Source organism: Lutjanus erythropterus, chromosome 2 (assembly GCF_056507025.1).
Source record: "Lutjanus erythropterus isolate fLutEry1 chromosome 2, fLutEry1.hap2, whole genome shotgun sequence".
Taxonomy (NCBI): Eukaryota; Metazoa; Chordata; class Actinopteri; order Lutjaniformes; family Lutjanidae; genus Lutjanus; species Lutjanus erythropterus.
The window spans coordinates 24544712-24569312 of record NC_139318.1 but is presented as its reverse complement, the minus strand read 5'-3'; the positions used below and the strand labels follow the sequence as shown (position 1 = coordinate 24569312).

The 24601-nt window shown below is 38.8% G+C and overlaps 2 protein-coding genes across 2 annotated transcripts; one reads left to right on the top strand and one right to left on the bottom strand.

Moving 5' to 3' along the window:
* Positions 1-5382: 5382 nt before the first annotated feature.
* Positions 5383-10839, top strand: LOC146331648 (pepsin A-like). The gene is made up of 9 exons (XM_084744917.1): positions 5383-5483; positions 6942-7092; positions 7189-7306; positions 7880-7998; positions 8462-8658; positions 8775-8891; positions 9023-9167; positions 9275-9373; positions 10607-10839. The coding sequence occupies exons 1-9, from the start codon at positions 5428-5430 to the stop codon at positions 10730-10732; spliced, it is 1128 nt and encodes a 375-aa protein (XP_084601043.1). The 5' UTR covers positions 5383-5427; the 3' UTR covers positions 10733-10839.
* Positions 10840-17088: 6249 nt separating this feature from the next.
* On the bottom strand, positions 17089-21217 carry LOC146331647 (amphoterin-induced protein 1-like). The gene is made up of 2 exons (XM_084744906.1): positions 21039-21217; positions 17089-19203 (listed from the first exon to the last, which is right to left on the bottom strand). Exon 2 carries the CDS (start codon positions 19139-19141, stop codon positions 17612-17614), a length of 1530 nt encoding a protein of 509 aa, XP_084601032.1. The 5' UTR covers positions 19142-19203; positions 21039-21217; the 3' UTR covers positions 17089-17611.
* Positions 21218-24601: the final 3384 nt, after the last annotated feature.

The window sequence follows — 24601 nt, the reverse complement described above, 5'->3', positions numbered from 1 at the left end:
GTTGATCATCATGTGTTGAATGACCTCTTTGTGACCTTCATTCAAATTGAAATTTGGCCATACTAGAATACACTTTTCAGTCCATCTGCAAAGGCAAATCTAGAGTCACTGTGTCTCTTCACATACGTGGCTTATTCCTCAGTCGCCTCTGGCCTGTATGACCAGAGGTGGGGCTGAGAACCAGCAGAGTGCTCATCCATCTGGTTTTGTCACTCACCGCCACAAGTTGTACCAAAAACCACCGGGGTCGTCCACATCCTGGCAGCCTCACGGCGGAAGGCACAGCGGCACTTGAAGGTCTTCTCTCTCATCTGGCTCCAGCAGTGTTGGTTCAGCGTCTGCAGCAGCTCAAGAAGGAGATCAGTGTTCATGTGTGTAGTTGCTTGTTGTTCTTGCATTGGAGTTTTGAAAGAAGATCTCTGTGCTAGGGCCAGACTTCAAACATGTCTCATCCTGTGTCGGAGAAGAGGTTGAGACGGTGAGACAGCATTCACTTTATGGAAACGCAACAGAAGAGAAAAGATTGCCTGTGCAGGGAATCTCAATCTTTAGTTGATATGTTGAGCTGGTTAACACACTTTAAAGCAAAAAAGATTCTGTGCCAAACTGCATCATATGAAAGCAAAGTGAAGAGTTTCCTGCTAATGAGTCAGAGTCTGCTGCAGGATGTTTATCACCGAGACAGTGCTGCTCCTGCTCATTGTTGCTCCTAACAAAGTGGACCTGAGCAGCTTCCTGGCTGTCCACATGGTGCCATGGCTGGGATTCCTGGAGCCGTGAGGTGTAACAGGTTTGAGTGTCACCGTGGCTGCACCTGGTCCTGTTCCACAGGTAAAGTATTAAGATGGCCTAAACTACAGATGTGGGTACGTATAAAAATGTTTAAGATTGCTACAAACATACTAGGATCTATTTAAGAGCTGGTTAGAGGGTGAAAAAGTACAGAAATGTAATGTGCTTGAAGCAATACCAAACTAATGCCCAGTTTATGTTTAGACACTTGAATATGTACATACAAAAATGATGAGGTGTTCTGTTGCAGATATCCTGTCAGTATCTTTGACTTGGTGTTGGTGGGGGTTTACTAACTGTAGTACAAGAGTTGTCATAGTAAAAAAACAACAACAAAACAATACCATGGCAAAAAGGGACAAATCAGTCCTTGGGACACAAAATATATATTTTTCAGTTGCTGCTTCTGCACACAGTGCTGGTACAGCAAAAGTCACTGAATACTATCTGATTTTGCTAATCTGTGACCATATTTCAGACAGAACAATAAAGGCCTGAACTGAGGTCTTGAATGAGAAGATATTTTTTTTCAGTTTTCATGCTTGCAATTTTATTATTATCAGATTAAGGAGCAGTTTAAACACATGGTATTGAATCAGTACTTTTGACAATCTAATGTAGTTTTTACTGCTCCTTTCAACTGGTAATTTGTTATATTTTGTCATGATCTTGACAATTTTCTCTCTTTCAAATTACTGATATTTTGCAGCAATTCATGCACCAAATTACAGTAAATCTCAACAACAAAGGCAGCTACACAAATGAATCGTAGTCATTTGTGGAGGAAGTAACTACACCACAGTGTACACCACAATAGTCAACATTATTGCTTAAGGTATGGAAGTATTATCAGCAAAACATACTTAAAGTTTCAAAATATTATAGAAGAATATAAATAGGTCATTTCAGTGTTTTTATTTTTATTTCTGAGGCCGATACCAACATTAGGCAGTAAAAAAAAAAAAAAAATCTGCTATCAACATATCAGCTGATGTTCTTTATATATGTAGAATATATACATTAACACAATTTTTGCAATGATCCCTCAAAGGTGATTGACACTTGTGACAAAGATATGTAATGAAGGCAGGATATTTTACAGTTTAACAATAAACTATTGTCCAAAATGATGTCAGGGTACTAAAATGTCATCAGTATTTTTAATATTTATAAATAACTATAAGTAAAAGAACACAAATAGAGCAAAATATATGTATATATTAAACCCAAATTAAGAAAAAATATCAAATACACATTGAATACTGTCATAAAGCTAATAACTGATAAAGCTGTGACAGGCAAATTTGGGATCGATATCAGTCAGGCTACAATACAATATATTTTATTGGCTGATCATATGTTTCATGTCAAATTAATCTGCAAAGTAACCAGCAGTTTTTGCTACCAGATAAATGTTGTGGAGTAAAAAGTAGCAGTTGTAGCAGAAGTGAAATATAAATAAGTATAAAATGAGAATCTTAACCTTCAATGACTGGTCATAGATGAATGTCAGTAAGTAGCAACATAAGGAAACATGAGGACACAAGAGGCCAAGTAGACTCTGCTTGTGTTAGTGAAACATTACTTGCAAAAACACATCAGTCATGATGATTATACATATCGCATTATAATCTCATGCCTCAGTTCGCAGCACACTGATTGCAGAACAGGATAGACTGACGTATAAAAATAATTCTTCAGTCTGTTGCATGTATAGAGAGGGACTCGGCACATACTGGAGGACAGAAGTTTGTATTCTCTGTTTAAAACGTGCTGTTAGAAGCGTATAATGATAATTTAAGTTATGTCAATGTATTAAAATGAATGACATTAGTGTAGTGGCCTTATTTGTACACTTCACATGAGGAGAAACAACCTTCACTGTTGAACAGGAAGTGCAACAACCTCCTCTGGGATAGTGAAAGTGGTATAAATTTATCATAGTGTGGTATGTCAGAAATGTAAACTGTATTACAATGTCAAGTTTAATCAGAGATGTTAGGATAGTTATATAAATAGTGAGGCTGTGAGGAGCGGTTGAGAACTTGAATTTCACAATTTCTGTTGCGCAAACATGAAAAGCTGACCGTTCAGACAGTTGTTATACAATAAAATTGTAATACACTCGCTCGAGGATAAATACTATAAAGTGGAGAACTGATACTTGAGGTGAGGTGAGCTAACTGCTAAATTGGGTCAGTAAAGGTCAATAACTGAACCATAAGAGATTGAGTTTAAACTTTAGTTAATATCTATTTTTATCCTCCAGTCATCACAAATTCAAAGACTTGCGTTTTTGAAAATAATACGGTGTATTAATCTGACAGAGTTGCCAATGAACCAGAGTTGATAAGATTTGATTGCAGCCCCTATAAACGCCATGTGCTGTATTCACTGTGCATGTAATATTAGTGCAAGGAGGAGTTGTATTTATTTATTTATTTTTTTAAATGTATTTGAAAAGGAACAATATAAATGAATCAACATTCAAACTAATGTGAATCTGCCTGCATTAGCTAAACACTAGTTTTCAGATGTTGTTAGGCATCCCAGAATAGTATATACAGTAGATAGATAGTAGATACAGTACATACAATGATTACAATAGTTTTGGTAAAAGGCAATGACACAGTTAAACAACTTGAGCAGATAAAATCCAGTAGCAGATGATACAGGTTCTGTAGGAGTTGATCAGTGTTGACATTGTTAAGCCATTCCTTTGTAAAATCAAACAGTGTTAGACTTATGGTTCATTTGCTCTAAATGTAGAGTTAGACTGAAGATGATCATGTAATAGTAAATGTCATATGAATTTGTTTTCTTCATGTTTTGACATTTGGAATATTTTTGTGAATTTCCTGGACTAAACAGTCACTAAATATGTTTTGAACATGAGCTGCTCATAATTGTGTTTAGTGTTTCAGATTGTCAACTCAGTGTGGAGGCAAGAAAGGGAGAAAACGCTTCTGTTTGTCCTCTTTGAAAAGTCTCACGTTAATCTGCTGCAGTGAGACTGAACGAGCTCTACAGAGCTTTAGTGAACTTTACTGAAGGTATGAAAAGGTATTGAGAAGTTGTTTCACATTAAAGGAATTCATCATACAGTAGAAAAGGCCTTGGTGAGTACAATTTAACTTGCACTTCTCATTTTTATACCTTTTTGATATTTTATATTCATAATGTAAGTTGCATTTGATTTGTGTGTGAATAAAGGCAGCTGTTCTTCAAATATATTCTGTCTTGTCTTTTTTTCATGGCATCCATCCTTTTCAGTGACAATGTGTGTATTTAGAGATGTTAAAATGTCTGTTGTACTATTATTTGTCTGTTCTGGTTTTTAGACTCTCGGTCCTGTAGAGGGCAGAGTTGGATAGAGTGACTACCAGAAGACAAATGTAGAGGGAGAAATGATAGGCTATCTGATATGTCGTGTGATAAGCTTATCCAGCTGATATGTGGTTGACAGTTGAGGAATGCATAGTGAGAATTTTAACTAATTTCACATTAATATCAATAACATTTGGTCTACGGGCCGTAGTCATTTACACACCATTAGTACTTTTACTTTAAACAGCCTTCAATATGAAACAGGATTTGGGATGTGGTGAGATATTTTTTTTTTGTTTGACAAATTGTTCAGACCTCCAGAAACAACTAAAATAAAAAAGTGAATTTAGTCTAAAATCAGCAACATATACAGTGCTCCACCTTTTTGGTACCCTTCAAGGTTGCTGTATGCAATAATACTTTGTTTTTTTCTGTACTTACACACAGTAGATGAGAAAAGTCAACAGACTGATTCAGAACAGCCTGGGAAAGGTCAGACCTCCACTGACTTCCATCACGTATAACACGTCTAATCTTGTGACTGTGGGAGAAAGTGCTGAAATAAAAGTACAGATTTGTTTAAGTTGAACATATTAGGTGAAGGTGTCACTTTTTTTAACTTCAAAGTCTTATGTAGGAGAGCCTTTTCTTCTTTAATAAATTATATTGGTGCTTTAAACTAAAAGACAGAACTGGACTTCCACTCACTTTCAAATCATTGATTGCTCTTTTAACACTAGACAATTGAATTAGATACTTTAATGAATCTGTAGAGGGTTAGTTTGTTTATATATATCGGTGTCAAATAGACCTGTGAATATAAAGTAGATATTATCATCTGTAAGTCTAATGTAGTTTGATGCTTTAGATAATCTTGTTATTATTCAGTTTATTTGGGATAAATTAATAATAGAAACAGAAATTTGAAGGTGAAATACATGATTTCATTTAGCATTTTATATTCTCATCTATTCAGCTATCAACATGCTGCTATTTATTCTATTTCAGCTAATTATGTTGACATATTAAGTAAGGATTTTGTTAATAAATAAATTGAGTAAACTAATTATTTTCTTAACACTAACGTGGTTGACATTAGATTAAAGGACATTAGGAAAAATGTACTCTGTTCTCTTTGTTTCCTTTATCTGAATTCACTCATTTGATACTGTGACGGTGTGTGATAGTGTGAAGTGGCTTATTATCAGTTCAGCTATCACTGTTGCAGTAACAAGGTGGAGTTTAGATTAGTTTTGACCTCTATATAAAAACCTGCTTTTGCTCTTTATTAGGACTGTTTGGGAAAAAATGAAGTTTGTCTTTCTATTGCTGGCCTTTTTGGCCGTCTCACAGGGTCTTCTCAGGTAAGATATGCAACAAACATACATTTATTAATGATAAAATGAATGTGTTCTATTTAATGTACAGTGCGTGGTCACTGAAGGTCACTGAAGTGTTTCATAGTGTCTATATAGCTATAAATTTTAAATGACGTAGATCTAGTGCTGAACTTTAGAATTGAATGATGATGAATATTGATGCTCATTAAGTTTATTTTCAAATTATTCTTTAATTATTTAAAAAAATGTTTAAAATAATGAAATCCTAGTTAAGTTTGGCAGGAATTTAAGACCACATACTACACTGTGAAAAAAGATCTCTGTCTCAAGACAGAAAGAAAGAAAAAAGTTATCAGGTTTATGTTGCAGAGTTGCCATGATCTTGATCTCAGTTTTATTCCAACAGTTTTTTTTTCATCTCTTTGAAGGAAAATGTTTAAGGCTCAATTACAGATGACATTTTCAAGATGAAAATAGAAAGATTTTCTTAATGAGGAAGAAAACACCTTGTAAAGATGTGGAAGACTTGAAGCAGTAGAAAATCCAGCCTAACAGTTTTCATATTGTGATATTTTAATGATTTTGGACACACAGTACAAACAGAAAAGATGAAAATAATTGAGTGATTAATCCTCCTTTGGGAAATGACATGTTTTTACTGTGTTATTTACGCACACAGGACTGAAATACACAAACAGGATCTATACACATGCATCAGTGAAGAGACATCAGAAAGCTCTAAGAAAACCAGTGTGTTGTCTATTCAGTTTTATATTGTAGAATATAAAGAATTTCAAAGCTTTAAGGGATAAAGCTGTTATTTTGAACTTTTAAAAGAGAACAAAGCATCAAGTGAGACAAGGCTGAGGAGGTAGAGCAGGACGTCGATCCCCAGCTCCCTCTGTCCATCAGCACTGCTGTGACACAAATTCTACATAATATGCATAAATATAAAATATATAACTTTCATAACCTTGCTGTCTTGTGCAAAGTGGATAGTCAAACTGAATAAAAGCACAAATACATTTAAATACATGATTTCTATATCATTTAATTATTTTTTACTTTATTATTAGCACTACGAATAATAAAGGGAAGATTATGAATCAGCACCATGGAGCAAATTCGTGGCCCCCTTTTAACTTTGAGCACCTGCCCCTCCAAAGGTCTCTGCACGGCCCTGATCAGCAGGTCCACTGACAAGGCGAATTGCAAAGTGCTTTGTATAAAAGCACAATATAAATGCAGCCATTTATGATCAAATACCTCTCTGTAAATAAAAAAAACTCTTGACCTTTTCCAGCTCAGAACACTTCAGTTTATTTTTCCTAAATCATCCTCAGGCTGAAACTCCTTTTTAGGAAAAGTTATGTGCGCAGACATATTCTCATAAATGTTTGTGATTAGGCTTCAAGATCAGCAGAAATAATGGATGTGCTGCAGAGTTTACATGGTGCTAATGGGTCCAATTCATCTGTTCAGGATTCCCCTGAGGAAAGGACAGTCAGCCAGGCAGCAGCTGGAGGAGAGAGGCCTGTTTGAGGAGTACAGGAAGAGGTTTCCATACAACCCTGCAGCAAAGTTTCTCCCCAGGACTGAGCAGAGTGTGGTGCCCATGACCTATGACCCTGATGTAAGTATCATGTAACCACTGTGCAGGCCTACCCTGCCCTGTGCAACCATGAAATACATGAACTAATCTTATTGATTTATCTTATTCTGGACACAGTTAACATACTATGGAGTGATCGGCCTTGGGACTCCACCTCAGTTCTTTAAAGTTCTCTTTGACACCGGCTCCTCTGACCTTTGGGTTCCCTCCATAAAGTGCACCAGCTCTTCTTGTGGTAAGGGGAAGGATGAAGGTTTGTGGTCAGGGTGATTTAATAAAGGGATGATCAGCATATGTAACAGGCCACCAATCACTGAGTTAGTTATTGGTCTCGTAACAATGCCAGATATTTGCCCCTTCCAGCCTCTCAAATATGAGGATTTAATGCTTCCCTGTGTCGTAGTGTTGGTTGGATAAAACAAGCAATTTGAATATGTCACCCTGGGGTCTGTGAAATCATAATGGGCGCTTTTTACTGTTTTTGGGACAATTAGGGACAATATATCTCTGAACTGAGAGAGTGCACTGTACATATTCTTAAGTCTAATAAAGGATGTCTGTGTATGAAGCAAAAGTGAATAAAAAAAAACAATTATTCAGTTTAAATGGCTTTATTGGCATGATGGTTTAGACCAAGCACTTTGCCAAAACAATGTCACATATCCAGAAAATGATATAAATAATAAATGATAAAATGAAATAAAAAGAAAAGTTAAAAGACAAAAAAAAATCTTACATTGAAACGTGTCTTGCTCTGTGACTGTAGAAGTGACTTCGTCTTGTTCTCTCTCCGTCTGTCTGTCACTAGCTGATCACGCAAAGTTCAACAGCTCAGCATCCTCCACTTTTCAGGCCGGCACAGAACCTTTCTACATCTCATACAACAGTGGATTTGCAGCAGGGAGCACCGGATACGACACCATAAACGTGAGGATGAAATATTGCTTTTCACCTTGACCATCACTTATGCATTGATGTATCACAATTAATGCGCAATGTAATAACAATCTAATGATGTGAAATATCATACAGTATTTCTGTGCTTTTAGTTTTAATACTTTAAATGTTTTGCTGACTATACTTCTGTACTTTGACTTAAAGGGACGGTCCACCCTAAAATCAAAAATATTATTTTTTCCTCTGGCTTGTAGTGCTTTTTATCCATCTAGATTATTTCTGTGACTTGCCAAGTTTTGGAGATCTCACCTGTAGAGATATCTGCATGAAACTCTCGACCATGAGTAGATGCACGCTTCCATGTGCACAGTGATATGGCTGACTAGTGTAATAAAAATGAAGGATTTTTACTTGTAATGGAGTATTTTTTACAATAATACAAAATGTATCGATGCACTTCCTAAAGCTATAAAACCTGATGTTAAATTTCCAGATAAGCGACGTCCTCATGGAGCACCAGATCTTTGGCCTCACTGAAACAGAGGCAGTGTACCTGGGCTCTGTGCCCTGGGATGGGATTCTAGGTATGGCCTTCCCTGGCATGTCAACTGAAGGAACCACAACTGTGTTTGACAACATGTGGAACCAGGGCAAAATCCCCCAGAACATGTTCTCCATGTACCTGAGCAGGTGGGAAATAATGCTGAAACTCACGTGCAAATGGGTGTTAAAATACTTTATCATAGATTAGATAGTTTTATTGATCCTGCAGGGTTCATTCTCTAAAAAAATCTCTCTGCTTCCAGTTCAGTAGAGGGCAGTATGTTAATTTTGGGAGGCACAGATCCTTCATATTACAATGGAAGCTTGAAGTGGATCCCTCAGTTTAAACCATCCTCCTACTGGAACATCCTTATACAAAGGTAGGTTCCTTTTTTCCATAAACCCTCATATTTACATGTCCATGTTATATCACCACTTTACACTTGATAATTACTCAGAGGTCTTCTACTGTTTATTACTTACGAAAATTAATACTTTATGTATGTTGCAGCATCACCATCAATGGGAACACAGTTGCGTGCTCTGTAGGATGTGAAGCCGTAGTGGACTCTGGCACTTCTGTAATCATCGGCTCCAGCAGCGATATTAGCAACATCAATGGCTGGTTGGGAGCCATCCCAGATGAGTTGGGTGCTGTGAGTGTTTTCAGTGTTTTACTTTTAGCGAGCCTAATATTAAATGTTAAATGTGAACTGCTTTGGGCTTTGAAAACTTGACATTTTGCTGTCTGGCTATCTAACAGGCTTCTGTGAGCTGCGATAATGCAAAGTTCTTGCCAGACATTGTGTTCAACATAAACGGCCACAGCTTCCCCCTTCCTTCATCAGCCTACGTCATGAAGGTTTGTATTTTAAGCACAGAGTTTATATGGTACCACTTTGTAAGGTGTACATAAAGGATTAATAGTTGTAACTAATGGCTGTGCCAGTGTCAATACATCATTTATTAAACCATGAATCATTTAAACCATTGTTAGGAGAGATGATTGCCTTATAGGCCATTAATAAGTCATTTGTATGGACAACTTTTGGACTGTAAAATTTATTTGGGGTAATGTATATCCTCCGTCAGTATAACTTCCTTTGTTTCTTTAGGACTTTAATTCATCCGGGTGACACCTATATTAAACAATTCAACTGACTACTTTCTGGAAAAGAGTTGTAGGGCATCAAAATAAATATCTATCCAGTAACAAGCTGTTAATATTTACAACTCTAAACTTGATGGGTAATTATAAAGCACTACATCCCCAACCCTTTATTAGAGACATGAATGATAAATGGATCATTGTCTGCATGATCTGCAGCTCTTTTGCATAGGTCCTAAGTACCAGTGATGTCCTTTTGATACCTAATCTAATAACTAATATAATATTTTTTTCACTTACATTCACTGAGCTTTCCTATACTACGCATTCAGTTGCCAGTTTATTAGGTACATCTTGTTAAAACAGTACTGCAGTAAATCTGCCCTTGTGGGGATTATATTGTTCAGTTTTGTATTGCATTATACTGACTAGTGTTTCTATTATTTTGTCCACATTATTTATGTCAATCAGGCTAAATAACACCTCTCTGTATAATTCAGCACGAAAGGCTACATCCTCCAAAATGGTCATAAAGTTGAATCAACCTCTCTCTAAACAAGTTTCAGCAAACAGTGAACTTTATAAGAAAGAGGATTTACTGCAGAACTCTTGTATCAGACAACATTAGTTTTAACTAAGTTTTACCAATTAAATTGATGGCTGAGTGTATGTATGGGGTTGTTGTACAGATGGAGTAAAAAATGTTACTTTATTTGCAGAAGTGGTTGTTTATGAATATATCAATGGTATGTTTTAAATTATTTATTAAGCATTAATAAAGGCCTAATGGGCAACGTACAAACTATTTATGAAAGCTATATTAGAAAGTGGAATTAGATTTCCATCAGTAATAAGTGGCTTACTCAGAAATGCTCTCTGAATTCAGAAAGTAGCCTGGGCAGTTTCATTTATATGTTCCAGTAATCAGAACTGGGTGATTAAGCTGGTCGGCTGCCTTCAGTCATGTTGTCTGTCTTCTCTCCTTAGTCTGACTCCGGGTGCAAGACGGGGTTTGCACCTGGGCCCTGGATCCTGGGTGAGGTCTTCATGCGACAGTTCTACACGGCCTTCGACGTCAGCAACAACATGGTGGGCTTTGCTCAGGCTGTGTGAATACATGTGACGAGCTGGGTCAGTTTAAAGTCATGTCAGCCGGGAGAGCCTGAGATGTTTAGTAAGTGGCTGACTTCATTTTGATGAATAAAGTTATTCCTTTCAGACATTAGAGTCAGCGTGTCTTTGTTGTAAATTCAGATGCTTGTGAAGTCCATAGACAGTGTGGTAAAGTCTTAGCTATTAAATGGTTCTGTGTATCCTGGCAATTACAGCCATTTAACAGGCTGTGGGAGGAAGGTGGTTTTAAGTGGGTGCACTTCATATCATGAAAAACCCTTAGGGGGGGGAATGGATCAAGTACTCATGTGACTTCATGCCAACATTCAAAAATATACTCATCATTTGTATCAAAATCCAAGATGTCAGCCTATGTACACAAAGACACTAACCCTGAGATTAAGTGTAGCTATTATTAGGATTTTTTTTAAATGTTTATTAAATGTGTGGGAGATTTTGTTTTAGGAAAAAGTTTTTAAAGAAGAAGTTTCTTGTTGAAAAGTAATGCATTACATTTTTACAATTTTGATAATCAGTCATTAAATGTCTGTATCCTGGATACATTGTTAGTATAAAAACAGGAATAAGATGTTTTGTTTAGAAATGAGATTTGTTTGTGTTTGTTTGTGTGTTCAAAGGGCTAGAATATTCTGTAAGACAAGAATGAACCTAATCGTTTCACTCCTATGTGGGTCTTTGTTTTGGTGGCCACTAGATGGCAGAGGACTCTCTGAGCTGCACATTCAGTCACTTCACCATTCATGTGATCCTCCTGGGAGGGGCCTGAGGAGAGGATGAGTCATCTTACTTATAATTCAGTCTCTAAAACACAGAAGCAACTGCCAGTCATTCATTGTCAACAGGCGCTGGCTCACATTCATGCCATCTGTGTGTGCGATGTTCAGTGATCTGAGATTTCCTGTAGGCTGTTGCATTTGTTCTAATTATAATCTGTGATTTAATATCCAACAGGGGTGCGTCATTCCATTTAAACACGTGCATCGACACCAGGATGAGCTGTCATTAACCCTCTCATACCTCCTGTGAACACACTTATTTCAGTCATAAATTACTTTTAAACTCTGAATTTAGTAAGTACATTTTCCAAACGGTTAAATCTATCTCCATACACCTGGCTGGTGTTGCCTGTATGTGTGGGTAAACATGGTAACATGAGACGCAGGGAGCACGGACATCCCTGCAGACCTCTTCAATCATTCATCTTGCAGAGGAGTTGCAGGGCAGCAGGTGACGTTTCACACTGCAGCATCTGTCAGAAAGATGGACCGACTCCTTTACAGAAATTAACCCCTTCAAATAATCATTCTGCTCACATTTACTGCACTGTCACTTCAAGAAATATGATGTTGCCTGTTCCACGTGGTACAGGCAACATCAGAACATCAAGATAACACTTTTATCTGAAATCTGAGACCTAATTTGCCTGTGGCCCATATAGCTCTGATCCAGCTGGCTGCTCTGTCCTGGACAGAAACAGGCAGGGGAGAGTAAATACAGAGCTGCTCGCTCCGCTCAGGGAGATCCTGTGAGTGGTCAACAAGCCAAATAAGGATGAAAAGACAGCAACGCCTGAATGTTGCCAGAAGAAAGTAAGTCCGAGGGACAGGTGCAATAAATACAACTCCCTGCTCCAGTGATCTGTGTGGTCTCCCATTTCACCCTCCAGTGAACAAGGCTGTGTCATTAGTGTAATACAAAAGCTGAAGCCAGCGGAGCGCCACGCTAACAGAAGCTGGATCGAAGCATTAACAACAGATGGAGCACTGAGCGGTTAAAGGAAAAGTTTGACTTTTTAGGAAATATGCTTAGTCACTGTCTTGCCAAGAGTTAGATAAAAAGATTGATACCACTTTCATGTCTGTATGTTAAATATGAAGCTACAGCTAGCAGCCAGTTAGTGTAGCTTACTACAAAGACTGGAAATATGAGGAAGCAGTTGGCCTGGCTCTGACAAAATGTAACAAAATCTGCCTATTAGCAACTCCAAAGCTCACTAATTAATCTGTTATGCAAATTGTATCTTGTTTGTGTTGTTCAAACAAAAATGGAACACAAAGAAAAAAAAAGTTTTAAGTTTTACAGGGTGTTATTTCATGGCCGCGAGCAGTAACTTCCTGGAGTCCTGTGGTCACGAAACATGTCATTTCTATATTTTAGTTTTTGTACAGATCTTTGAACATATAGCACGGCCCGTTAATTCTGAATAGCAGAAAGAAACTCTAAAGCTCAGTAATTAACAAGTTATATCTCGTTAGTGAAATTCGAACAAATCCTGAAGTGAAAAAGTGATGCATTGTTGTTTAACAGGAGGTTATTTGACTATTTCTTGGCCGAGTGTAGTCATTTCCTGGAATCCTTTTCACAAACAATTAATTATTAGAAGTGTTGGTAGGCAGATTTTGTTACATTCTGATGGAGCCAAGCCGGCTATATTATTCCCCGTCCCCAGTCTTTATGCTAAGCCAAGCTAACAGAGTGCTAGCTTTAGTTTCATATTTAACATACACAGACATGAGAATGGTTTAAATATTCTCATCTAAATCTCTGCAGGAAAGCAAACAATAATATTTCCCAAAATGCTGAACCTATTCCTTTAACTTGTTTTTTTTTTTAAGTTTAAAAGTTCTGTAGCTGCAGGTCCATTTGGCAGATTCAGTGTATTCACCTTAAAAGAGTATAGTGGACATCACTCAGTCTTTGTTGCTATATTTTTTTGCAGTTTATGAATATAGGAACAATACAATAATAGACAACAAATAATACAGGAAACAATACAATACAATAAGTCCTTACACAGGATTGCATATATTAAAATAAGGGTTTGTGACACAGAAATACACTAACCTCAATATACTAATGACGATACAAGTGTTGTGACTGTAAACACTGAACATGTAGGTTATTACTTCTCAGTCTTTGGTTACATGTAACTGTCAGAGGAAAAAAAAAGACATATATATACATCATTAGCATACAGTAGATATGTGCCCGTTCTGAGAGTTATAATTCAATGAAGTTCAATGAAGCTACATTATAATATTAGTCTACACTCACAATGTCATGTCAAGGCTACAATTCCCATAGACACATTTAATTTAATTTAAAGTAAGGTGACTAACCTAAATTATCTTGATAAAGCACCATGAGAAGTGAAGTTCTTTCAAAATAAAAGTATATTTACTGCACATTGCTACATCTATCTGATCTGAACTCGCTCCACTGTCATTATGTGTCTTTGATCTGTCATGAGCAGAGGTTAGAATCTTAGTCTGCTAGTTGCAAGCTAAAAGAAGACTAATTTCTTAGTATTACTAGTTATAATTCTATTCATGTGAGTAACTATTTTTCTATTACTAGTTGTAGTTTTACTCTTAAACTGTGTTGTGTCACAGACATTCATCAACAATGGATCCAGAGTGAATTTAAGTTTGTGAAAGCATAATTTTTACAGGACTCTTCTGCAATTCTGACACTGTTCTGAGCCTCAATAATCTGAAGGTATTTTAGAAATGTATCCAAAAGTAAAACATGTTTTTGAAAAGTGCTCCTTCTATATTTACATTTCAACTGTGTCAGACAGCCTGGGTGTTGGCTGCACTACGAGCTGCTATTTCTGACTGTGTTTATGAGACTGCTGTTCAGGGTTGGGCACTAATGCCCAGAAGCATTCAGGAGATGGTCCTCGCTCTCAGTTGTTTCCCCTGGGCTGATGCTTCCTGGCTGCTATTAACTGTCAAATATGGCAGGATGTACATTTATGTTCCTGGTCTGAGTCTCACACTGAAAAAACACATCATTTTAAACTGCATTGTAATGATACAGCAGCTGATTTTTGGGACTTGAATTCACTGTCATGTATGTGGCTTAAAGTACTGATCATGTTTAACCCTTTCTAAACAGTTTAGTTGATGGATGGAGGCTGAAATCTGACGTCAGGAGACAAAACCTGCAGCAGCTACACTGACAGAGGACAGCTGGGTGACTCTGTTGACTTGTGGAATGTTTTTTAAGCTTTAAATGAGCTTTAGCCTTTTAAAATGCTTATTTATCTGGACCAGACGCTGTGATATCTCTGCAGACCCCGGTGATAAAGTCTCTTTCAGTGGAGGAGTTCTGAGATTTAGTCCCTGATGACACAATACACAAGAAACTTCCTCCTGGAAAATCTGCATACTAGGGCATAAAATGTTATAATTAGCAGACAGGCTGCAATCAGGAGATCAATATCTTTGCCTAAGAAGAGACCAATTATTCTTCACTACTGCTGATCTCATCAATATTAAAAATGTGCACAACCCTTTATTTGAAGTACAGCACTGTCATAACCATGTCATGACACCTGTCTTATTATCAAACTTAAATAAACTGGTACATTTTGGTCATAACGATGTCATTAAGTTTTTATTACACTGTCAAATGCTTTTGTAACAGTGTCATGAATAATTTCCTTGACCTCTGCTAAAGTCATACCATTTAGACCTGTTAAACATATGTCATTATATTTTATAACAGCAGTTTTGACGACAGTGTACAGTACCAAGGTGATTTAACTGATGGACAAACAACAATTAAAGAGTTTACTTGTTGCTAAGTAGGCTAACCGCTGTCTGCTGTTAACTGTAGCTGGTGTTAGCTAGTTATCTTGGTTAGCCCTACAGCAACAGCTACGTGACTGAATGACTTTTAATGACAACAGTCACAAACATTCATAAAGACTGTCCACGTATATGACACCTGTCATGACATGGTTGTGACAGTGTCCTGACAGTATTACCAGAATGCATTTCTTTGTTTGATATTTTTTACAGTATCATGCAATGAAGTAACTGGGTGACATAACTGGCTAATCTCAAATCAGCATTTCATGTTGTGCCCATAGTCAATAGTTGTATAAATATGGATGTAAACAAGCAGATATCAGTTTCAGTAGTACGTGCAGTGTGCATGTGGTGTCATTGTGACAGGAATAACTGCCACAACACTGGATGTAGTCTGGTGTATCTGAAAACCTTTTGTTGCTAAATGAATTACAGGAAAAGTACAATGTATCACCAGCTGATTGTTAGGATGATGATTCTGTAATTGTGCTGCATCCAAAATGACCAAAAATATTCCTGCATAAAAGGTTTAAAGATATTGCCAAAGCAGTATTTAAAAACACTTCAACAGAAGGTCAGTTACTGCAAACACACACGTTATTAATTGAGCATTAAATCGCACTCAAATCTAAAATAATACAAATAGATAAAATTGCATAAGTGTAATCCTTACAGTGTTGTGTCCTGTGAAGGCCGATAAAACCAAACAGGAATGTAAAACTTAGCATAAATATTAATCAGCTTGCAGTAATAATTAAGTGAGCTCTGCAAGCTCTGCATAAAAATTATAGCTTCTCTTTCAAGCAGCAGCTTCTGTCCAACATCTTGACTCCGTCTCATCTTTGTAGTGCTGCATGTGATCCCCAGTGCATAAACACAAGGCGGATAACTTTCTTTTAAAGTGTAGCCTCAGGATATTCACAAGCTAACTAAGTTGAGAAAAAACACCAAAAAAGAAAAAAGAAAAAGAAAACTCTTATGCTTGCATAGCAAATTCTTTCAGGGCCAGCCAGTAATTTGCAGTAAAATAATCGGAGCATTAATTGAAGACAGTTTAAAGAGATTGCTCACCCCAAAATCAAAATTATGTACATGTGCTCTTACCTGAAATGCTATTTATCCATCTAGATTGTTTTGATGTGAGTTGCTGAGTTTTGGAGATTTTGGCCATAGTGATGTTTCGATGTAGCGATGTCTCCTATATAATGGAAGTAGATGTCACTTGGCTTCTGGTGCTTTTAGCACTTCGTAGAAGTCATGACCCCGTTACTCCACCCACTATTCTTAGATAAGAGGCTTGTGCTAGGGAAAGGATCATATTTGTGGCTAACTGGCAACATATTTATCAGCAATTCTGCTCAGCTAATTAGCTAGGTAGCAAACCAAACTAACAAGCAAGTCAAAAATTTATAGCCTAAAATCACAAATCACTTTTAGCCTGGGGGTTTTACAACACTCTCTGTCCTTAACGTTAGAGCCTCAGCATCAGCATGACAGGGCACACTAGCATGACAAAGAAGAACTTGTTGTTACCTCAAGGTGCTTTTTCAAATTAGACATGGAGTCTTAATGCAGAAAGCAGCTCAGCTGATGACATGCAAAGCTTGCACTGCACCATAATGTTGCAACCTTTAAGACGATGTGTGGAGGTAAAATATTCTTTATATTTCCATGCCAAAAATGTCAAAGTAATTTAAACTGTAACATGATTTCTTGAAAGAGACATTGCTGTTGAGTTCCATTTTTTTCTGTTTTCTTTTGAGCACCACAAGCTGAGTGCCTTCTAGTTCCATTATACTGCAGAGAAGGCAGACGTCTCTGCAGCCGATATCTCCAAAACTTGTCAACTCACACCAAAACAATTTAGATAAATAGCACTGCAGGTTAAAGGAAAAATATGCATTTTTCATTTTGCAGTGAACAGTCTCTTTAAGTGCAGTACTATAAAAAACAATTTCAATCCTGTATGACAACTGAGATTAATTCATTTATCAAAAAATATTTTAGGTTTCATGTGATTTTAATAACATTTTTAGGCATTTCCAGAATGGTATTTTTAGATTGTATTTATCAAGGCATTGCACTGATGAAGTATTTTCTATCAAGAGTACATGCTACTGCAGCCGTGCCAACAGCTGTGAGAGCCGTCTAAAGCTTTAACTTTGTTTGGAAGATGCTGTCTTTTAAATCTTGCACACATTCAAAGCACACACACCTCTGTGGAGCAGCCACCACTCTCTCACCCTGCAGCTTGACTTTTTTACACCACCATGGGGGTATCGGAGCACACAGAGCTGACAGACCCTGCGTCAGACCTCCGTCTCTCCCTGCTGTCCCCCTGCCATTCCTCGTCTTCCTCACCTATCGGGTTCAGCCGCCCGTTCTGCTCCAGCTGGTCCTTGGGTTCCAGGAAGGCCACATGTCTGTAGGGAAAGCCTCCGCCCTCCACTCTCTCCTGCCCCGTCTCATCGTGTGAGATGCTGACAGTTGAAGAGTGGAGGCTGTCTCCGGGGTCTTTTTTCTCCAGGCCCTGTCCGGGACAGCAGGGGCAGTGGCAGGGTGTGAGGTAGAGGTAGATGAGAACCATCACTATACTGACCAGACATGCTACGAGGGTGGTGTAGGCTGTCTTAAGGTTCTCCAGCCCCCCACTCTTGGTCGAGTTAAACACCACAACAGTTACATAAATCGTCTCATTGAAGAAGTCACTGGAGGCGTAGCAGGTGTAGATTCCAGAGTCCTCTGCCTTCAAGGGCCCAATCTGGAGGCTGCCATCATCACACATCACAGCAGTCTTGGATGTTGGAGACAAGGGGACGTCTCCAGGCAGCGCCCACCTCTTCTTCATCTCCCTCTGTCTGGTGTCACAGTCCAGGACCAGGAACTGCTCCAGATAGGCCTCTTTATCCATGATTCTGACCTCACTGCAGTTCAGATACATTTTGTCCAGGTCCAGTGTGGCCATTTTCTCTTTCTGTGGGCCTGGCAACACACAGGTGTGGCTGAGCTTGAAGTCAGTGATGGAGGTGAGGTCTTTGAGTTGCCAGCGTGCCACCATGTCATACAGCTCGCAGCTGCAGGGTAGAGAGTTGTTGTGGAAGTACAGGCCGTTCTTGATCCAGGCAGGCAGAGCCTGAAGTTCATGGTAGGGCAATGTTTTGATTCGGTTGGAGGACACGTCCAGCAGCCTCAGAGTCTCCAGCCGGCTCCGCTCCTTCACCAGCTCCAGGGGGAAGCGTGAGATCTGGTTCTGGCTCAGGTAGAGCCTCTGCAGCATGTTGAGGCCAGAGAAGGCGGTGCGATCTATCTGAGAGATGCAGTTGTTAAAAAGCAGTAGCACCTCCAGGTGCTCCAGCGGCTCAAAGATGGACTCGTCCAGCAGGCGGAGGCTGTTTGAGGACAGATCCAGATAACGGAGCTGTGTCACATGCACAAACGCCTCAGAGGAGAGGAAGTTGAGGCCATTGTGGCTGAGCAGCAGAGTGTGTAGTCTCATGAGTTTGATGGGGGTCCATTCAGCGCGGAGCCTAGTGATGGAGTTGAAGCTGAGGTCCAGGACAGTCGTATATTTTGGCAGAGAGGTGGGAACGTTGGTGAGATTCATCTGAGAGCAGCTGATGATGTTGCTGGCACACACACACGTCTTGTGGCAGTCCAGAGGGCTTCCTACCTGTGCACTGACTCTCACTGTTGGCAACAATAAAGCCAGAGGTAGAACTGTGATGAAGCTCCTTCTGCTGAACACTGCTGCAGCGGCATGATGGGAAATCCAGAGTGACCCCCCCATCATATCAGAAGTATAAGTGCAGGAGTCTGGAGGAGTTCTAGTCTTCACAGTGGAGAGTCATGGAGCTGTAAGGACATATTGCACAGTGGTGGAAGAAATATTCAGATGCTTTACTTAAGTAAAAGTACTAATACCACACCGTGAAAATACTCCACTACAATTAAACGTCCTGCATTCGAAACTAGGGCTGGGTATTGTTTTTAAAAAATGACACCTATACCCTTATACAAGTTATACTGATACAAATACAGTACTTCATTTGATACCTTTATTTACACCACACTCTACTTCACCACACCACAGACTGTATGGGTTGTAGTAGTGGGCCAAACACGTCATATTAAACCAAACAGTGCCTGAAGTAATTGTCTGTGAGGAAAAAACTCACAAATAGTCTTTTTTTCTTGATTTGGGTACAAAAAGGATCAAATGTAGGTATTGTTGGCTGGAGTAGTTTCAATACTAGTTGGTACTGAGTTATTTCAATTGATACCTTAAAGTTATTGAGCACTGATAGCCAGGCCTATTTGAAACCTTACACAAGTAAAAGTATTCAAGTATTAGCAACAAAATGTACATAAAGTATCAGAAGTAAAAGTACTCATTGGGCTATAAAATGGTCTGTTTCAGTGTTTAATACTATATATGATCTTTTTGGATTAATATTACTGCTGTATTAATGTGTATGTTGCATTTTTCTGCTGTAGATGTTTATTTTCTCAACCAATACATCAGGGATGTGCACAGACATGTTTTTTAAATAAAAACCAAATATAGTAGCACATTTACTTATTTGAATATTTACATATATTTATGTCAATACCCTTTCAATACCCCATGCAGATGTTTAACACTTAATATACTGTACTCTACAAAATTAACAATTTGCATGGTGATAGTCTTTAGCATTCACTGTTTAGGCCTAAGTCTGGCTGGCTGTACTGAGATATTTAGGTAGCCAATTAATTTCACAAGAGTGACAAACAATTAGAGCAAACACCATTGTTGCATGACTGTCAGCTGAAAAGCTGCAGGTCGGAGAGAGGGATCATGCTGCTTGATTTGCATGTGTTACATGGTGGCTGTGACAAGGTGCTCTTACAGTCCTGCAGAACAAACTCAGATGCAGTTGTAAGGCATTGCAACAGGTAATTGGCCAACTCAAAAACTACTCTATAAAATTAGGAAAAGAAACAGGAAAAATATGTCCTGCAAAAAGGGCAATGGTGAGAGGCTAAAGGGGCAGGTGCTTTAGCACCATCCATCTATCAGTCTATCTGTGCACACGCCTGCCAAAAACATTTTTGTCTGCAGTTTGACAGAAATATCTTAATTCAAAATCTTCAAATTTGGAGATGTTTGGTTTTCACAGGACAAAAGAGGTTTGAAAAATTGTAATCTGGAAAGTAAAATGTTAACAGATAAATGTTGAGTAAAAAGTAGGATATTTGCTGAGAGGTCATAAAATGGAAATGCAGGTACCTCCAATTTGTACTCAAGCACAGTACTTGAGTAAATGTACTTAGTTACATTTCACCACTGACATACAATGAGATCAATACATCTGCACTGTTTTACTGACGGCTCTGATGTCATTCCTTTACATGAGGTGATAATGAGGACATTAAAGCTCGCAGCACGTCATGCTCTGATGCACACAGAGGTGCACTGCAGCAGCCAGGAGGCTACAGATTGTCAAAAAGTTGTGGTTAGTCTGCCAAAAATGTCATCATAACGCCACCAATTACATTAATCTCTGCATCAAATAATTCATTCTTTCTAAATCCTGAAACATTAATAACATGTTGTTTGCATCTTCGCCTCCTGCGACCATCATCTCCTCCCTGAGTCGGAGATATTGTCCCGGCAGACACAAGTGTCCCGCCCGCTGGAGCTTTACCTTGTGTCGGTTTCTAAAGATCCGAAGAAAAGGAGAAGAATGAGGAGGAGGAGGAGGGATTCTTCAGCAGTCCGGTCCTGGAGATGATCCACTACAGGACAGTCTCATCCTGTCTTCATCTGCGGTCCCTTTAGTCCTGTCTGTCATCAGTCTGTCTGCGGTCCTCTCTGATGAGGAAATGAAACCAGCTGATAGTTGATCTGATCTGAGGGGCGCAAACAGCAGAGAGAGAGAGAGAGAGAGAGAGAGCAGAGCAAAGCAGGGGGTGTGTCCCATTTCCTCTCTCTTTCTCTCTCTCTCTCTCTCTCTCTCTCTCTCTCTCTCTCTCTCTCAGTTCAGTTCAATTCAATTCAGAAAAGCTTTATTTGCATGGGAAACACGTTTTCATTGAAAAAAACAAGTGTGAAAGAGAAACAACAGAAAATATAGACCTGCATTAACATAAAAACTGTGATTTTGCCATTAGAAATACATATGTATATATGAGGGTTGCAATCATTTTCTTGATTAATCCATTAGTTATTTGTTTTATATAATGTACACACACACACACACACACACACACGTATATATAGTCTGTATGCACATAGACCAAGTGTGTCTATGTACAAGGATCAGCTCAGTGCAAATTGTCACTTTAGGTATAGGCAGGTGAGTGAAAGTCTTCATGGTGGTTGTATTTCAGAGGAGGTCATTACACATCATTGCACATTGTTGTATTTTACCCAGTAGATATGGGAGTGTGTTGTTGTTAGCATGTTTTCAAAGTCTTTTTGTCTGCTTGTAAAATGGGAGTAGTATTTGTCTCTGATGTCTTGTCTCATTCTGTCTGTCTCCTTCTCTCTCTTGTATTAACACAGTACTGCCTACTCAAATGAGACACATGCATATTTCACACACAAAAGAAATGGATTTGGAGTGTCCAGCATTATAAATGGGATATTACACTTCCTCCTCAGCTGGTTAAGTACACTGCTATTAAACTGACAGACATAACATCAGATAATGTCTGAAATCAGCTGCAGCATTTAAAATCTTTTATTAAACATGCTGCAGTGTGGTAAACATCTGGGGAGTGAACTGTCTTTGAGATGAGGCAGGAGTAGAATTACTGAAGGCTGACTGTCCCTTTTGTCTTTACTTCCCTCAGTGCTCATTAGATTATTATATTGTCCCTCATCATAATGCATTTTCCTAATACAAAAGGGGGGTGTCCTCAGGGATGCTGTAAATTTTCTTCTGCATTAAGGGCTCATTCAGTGCCATAATGTCTTTAATGATGAAGCCCTTCCTCCTGGTTCATCTTATTACTGTGGTGAAGGACAGGGCAAACGCTCAGTGTGTGTGTGGGAACTGCAGCTGCAGCAGTCTTTAGTGCGGGACGTGATGTGCATGCAGCAGCAGTGTGTGTGGGATCAATATGGAGAGTTCAGAGCAGCATGTACAGTATGTGGTTAACATAAAACAGCTCACAGTCCCGCTCCTCCCTCCATCAGTGAGATTTACACATGGATACTTGTACCATTTATCTTAGTTATTATGGTGGTTATTCTATCTAGAGTTGAGCCTGAGATTCAGCCTGCTTTTAATTTTAGAGATCACGGTCAGAATAATCTGCTACAGGTGACAAAAACAAGATCCTGGGCCCGTGACTGTTACCGACTCATTCCTCATAATTTCTGTGCAATATGTACAGCTCTATATTAAAATTATAACTGCCTCAAGGTTTGCAATGTGGTAATTTCACACAGATTATTTTGTGAAAAACCCAAAATAATAATAATTTTAAAATAATCCAGCAAGCCTGGACCATCGCCACTCTCCACTCACCTTGAGGAGAACAACACCTACATCAGAGCTCAGTCCTCTCTTCTTCACGCTGTATAGCCCCTGACATGGAGAAAACTCTTTTGTGAAGTTTGTAGATGACATCACCATCATCGGCCGGATTTCAAACAATGATGAGGCTTCTTGTTGGCAGGAAATCAACAGTCTTGCAGAGTGGTGCACAGAAAACAACCTGCTGTTCAACATCAGCAAAACCAAGGAGCTGATTGTTGATTTTTGGAGAAAGGAGGTAAAGATGCACACTGCTGTCTACATCAGTGGAGCTCAGGTTGAGCATGTGAATAATTTTAGGTTTTTGGGAATCAACATCACAGTGAACCTGTCAGGGTCATCACACATCTCCATCCAGGTAAGAAGGCTCAGATATGGCTGCATTTCTTCAGAAAATTGAAGGCAAAATTCCTGTGCCATGTTCTTGTCAACTTCAACAGAAGAGCAATTAAAAGCATCCTGACTGGAAAGATCACAAACTGGCATAGGATGTGCACAGCCCGGGATGGAAAAACTCAACAACGAGACATTAAACCTGCCCAGAACATCACTGGTACACATTTACTGAGCGTCAGGGATATCAGGGAGGTGAGGTGCCTGTGCAGAGCCCAGAGGATACAAAAAGAAAAAACCCACACCAGCCACAGCCTGTTCAGCCTGCTGAGTATCCACCTCTGTCCATTCGTTTCAGTGTCCTGTTACTCTGTTTTAGTCTCGACCTCATGTTGATTATAGCTGCTTTACAAATGGATTTTTATACAAGAATAATCTCAAAGACAGGGCCTCAAGTTTAGGTAATAAAACAGGACCAGTGGTGTGTTAATATCCACATCAGTGGCTATTTGTGCAAAGTAAGCCTGAAGCTTTTGGAGCCGGGTTGGTGTTAGTACTGTGTTATTGTGTTGAATAACAACACAATGACACTTTGACTTGTCAAAGCAGGAAAACCACAGGCAAAATATGACAGTAAACCACGACAGAGAGCTTGATAATCAATACCAATAACAATACCAGGACCATCGAACAAGAACACCTTATTGGAATTGTTAATTTGATCAATTGCTGCTATGAAAAGCTAAAATTGCTGCAGAGAAAAAGGGTCTATGGAGGGCAATATGAAATGCTGGAACACACCCCAGAACTATGATTGGAGTCTAAAGCTGAAGGAGGTGAAAAGGGTGACAGTGTAGATGTCAACATGACATATGATCATCTGGCTCACGTATAGTTGTGCATTAAACCCTTTGTTATCAATCTTCTGAGCACAAGGTCACCTCTCATAGAAAGCCTCACACAAGAAGAGATTTGAAGATGAAACAGGCCACAGGTCTGATTGCTAGTGGTGTCAAGGGCAGGAGGTGATGGTGTTCATATGTTATCAGGTCTTTACCTCCTTCCCCATGTCTGCTATGTCCCAGTAAAGTGAATAAAAGCCTAAACATAGTCTTGTAAAAGAATATGCACTGACCATTTGCCATCCTATAACATTAATCAACATGGGCACCAGTAACATTGGGAAAAGAAGAAGAGGGAAAGTTTTGGCCTCAGCTGGAAGCAAAGGGTTGACCTGAAACCCTCAGTGTTGACCCGCAAGTCTTTGATTAAAAGGTTTAAACTGTGACAAGAAATCAGGACATGACCTCAGTGTTGGATCAAGTCACTCAGTGAGGACTCACTTACAGGACAGTGTTACAACGTCCAGATAGATTACATCAAAGAGACTT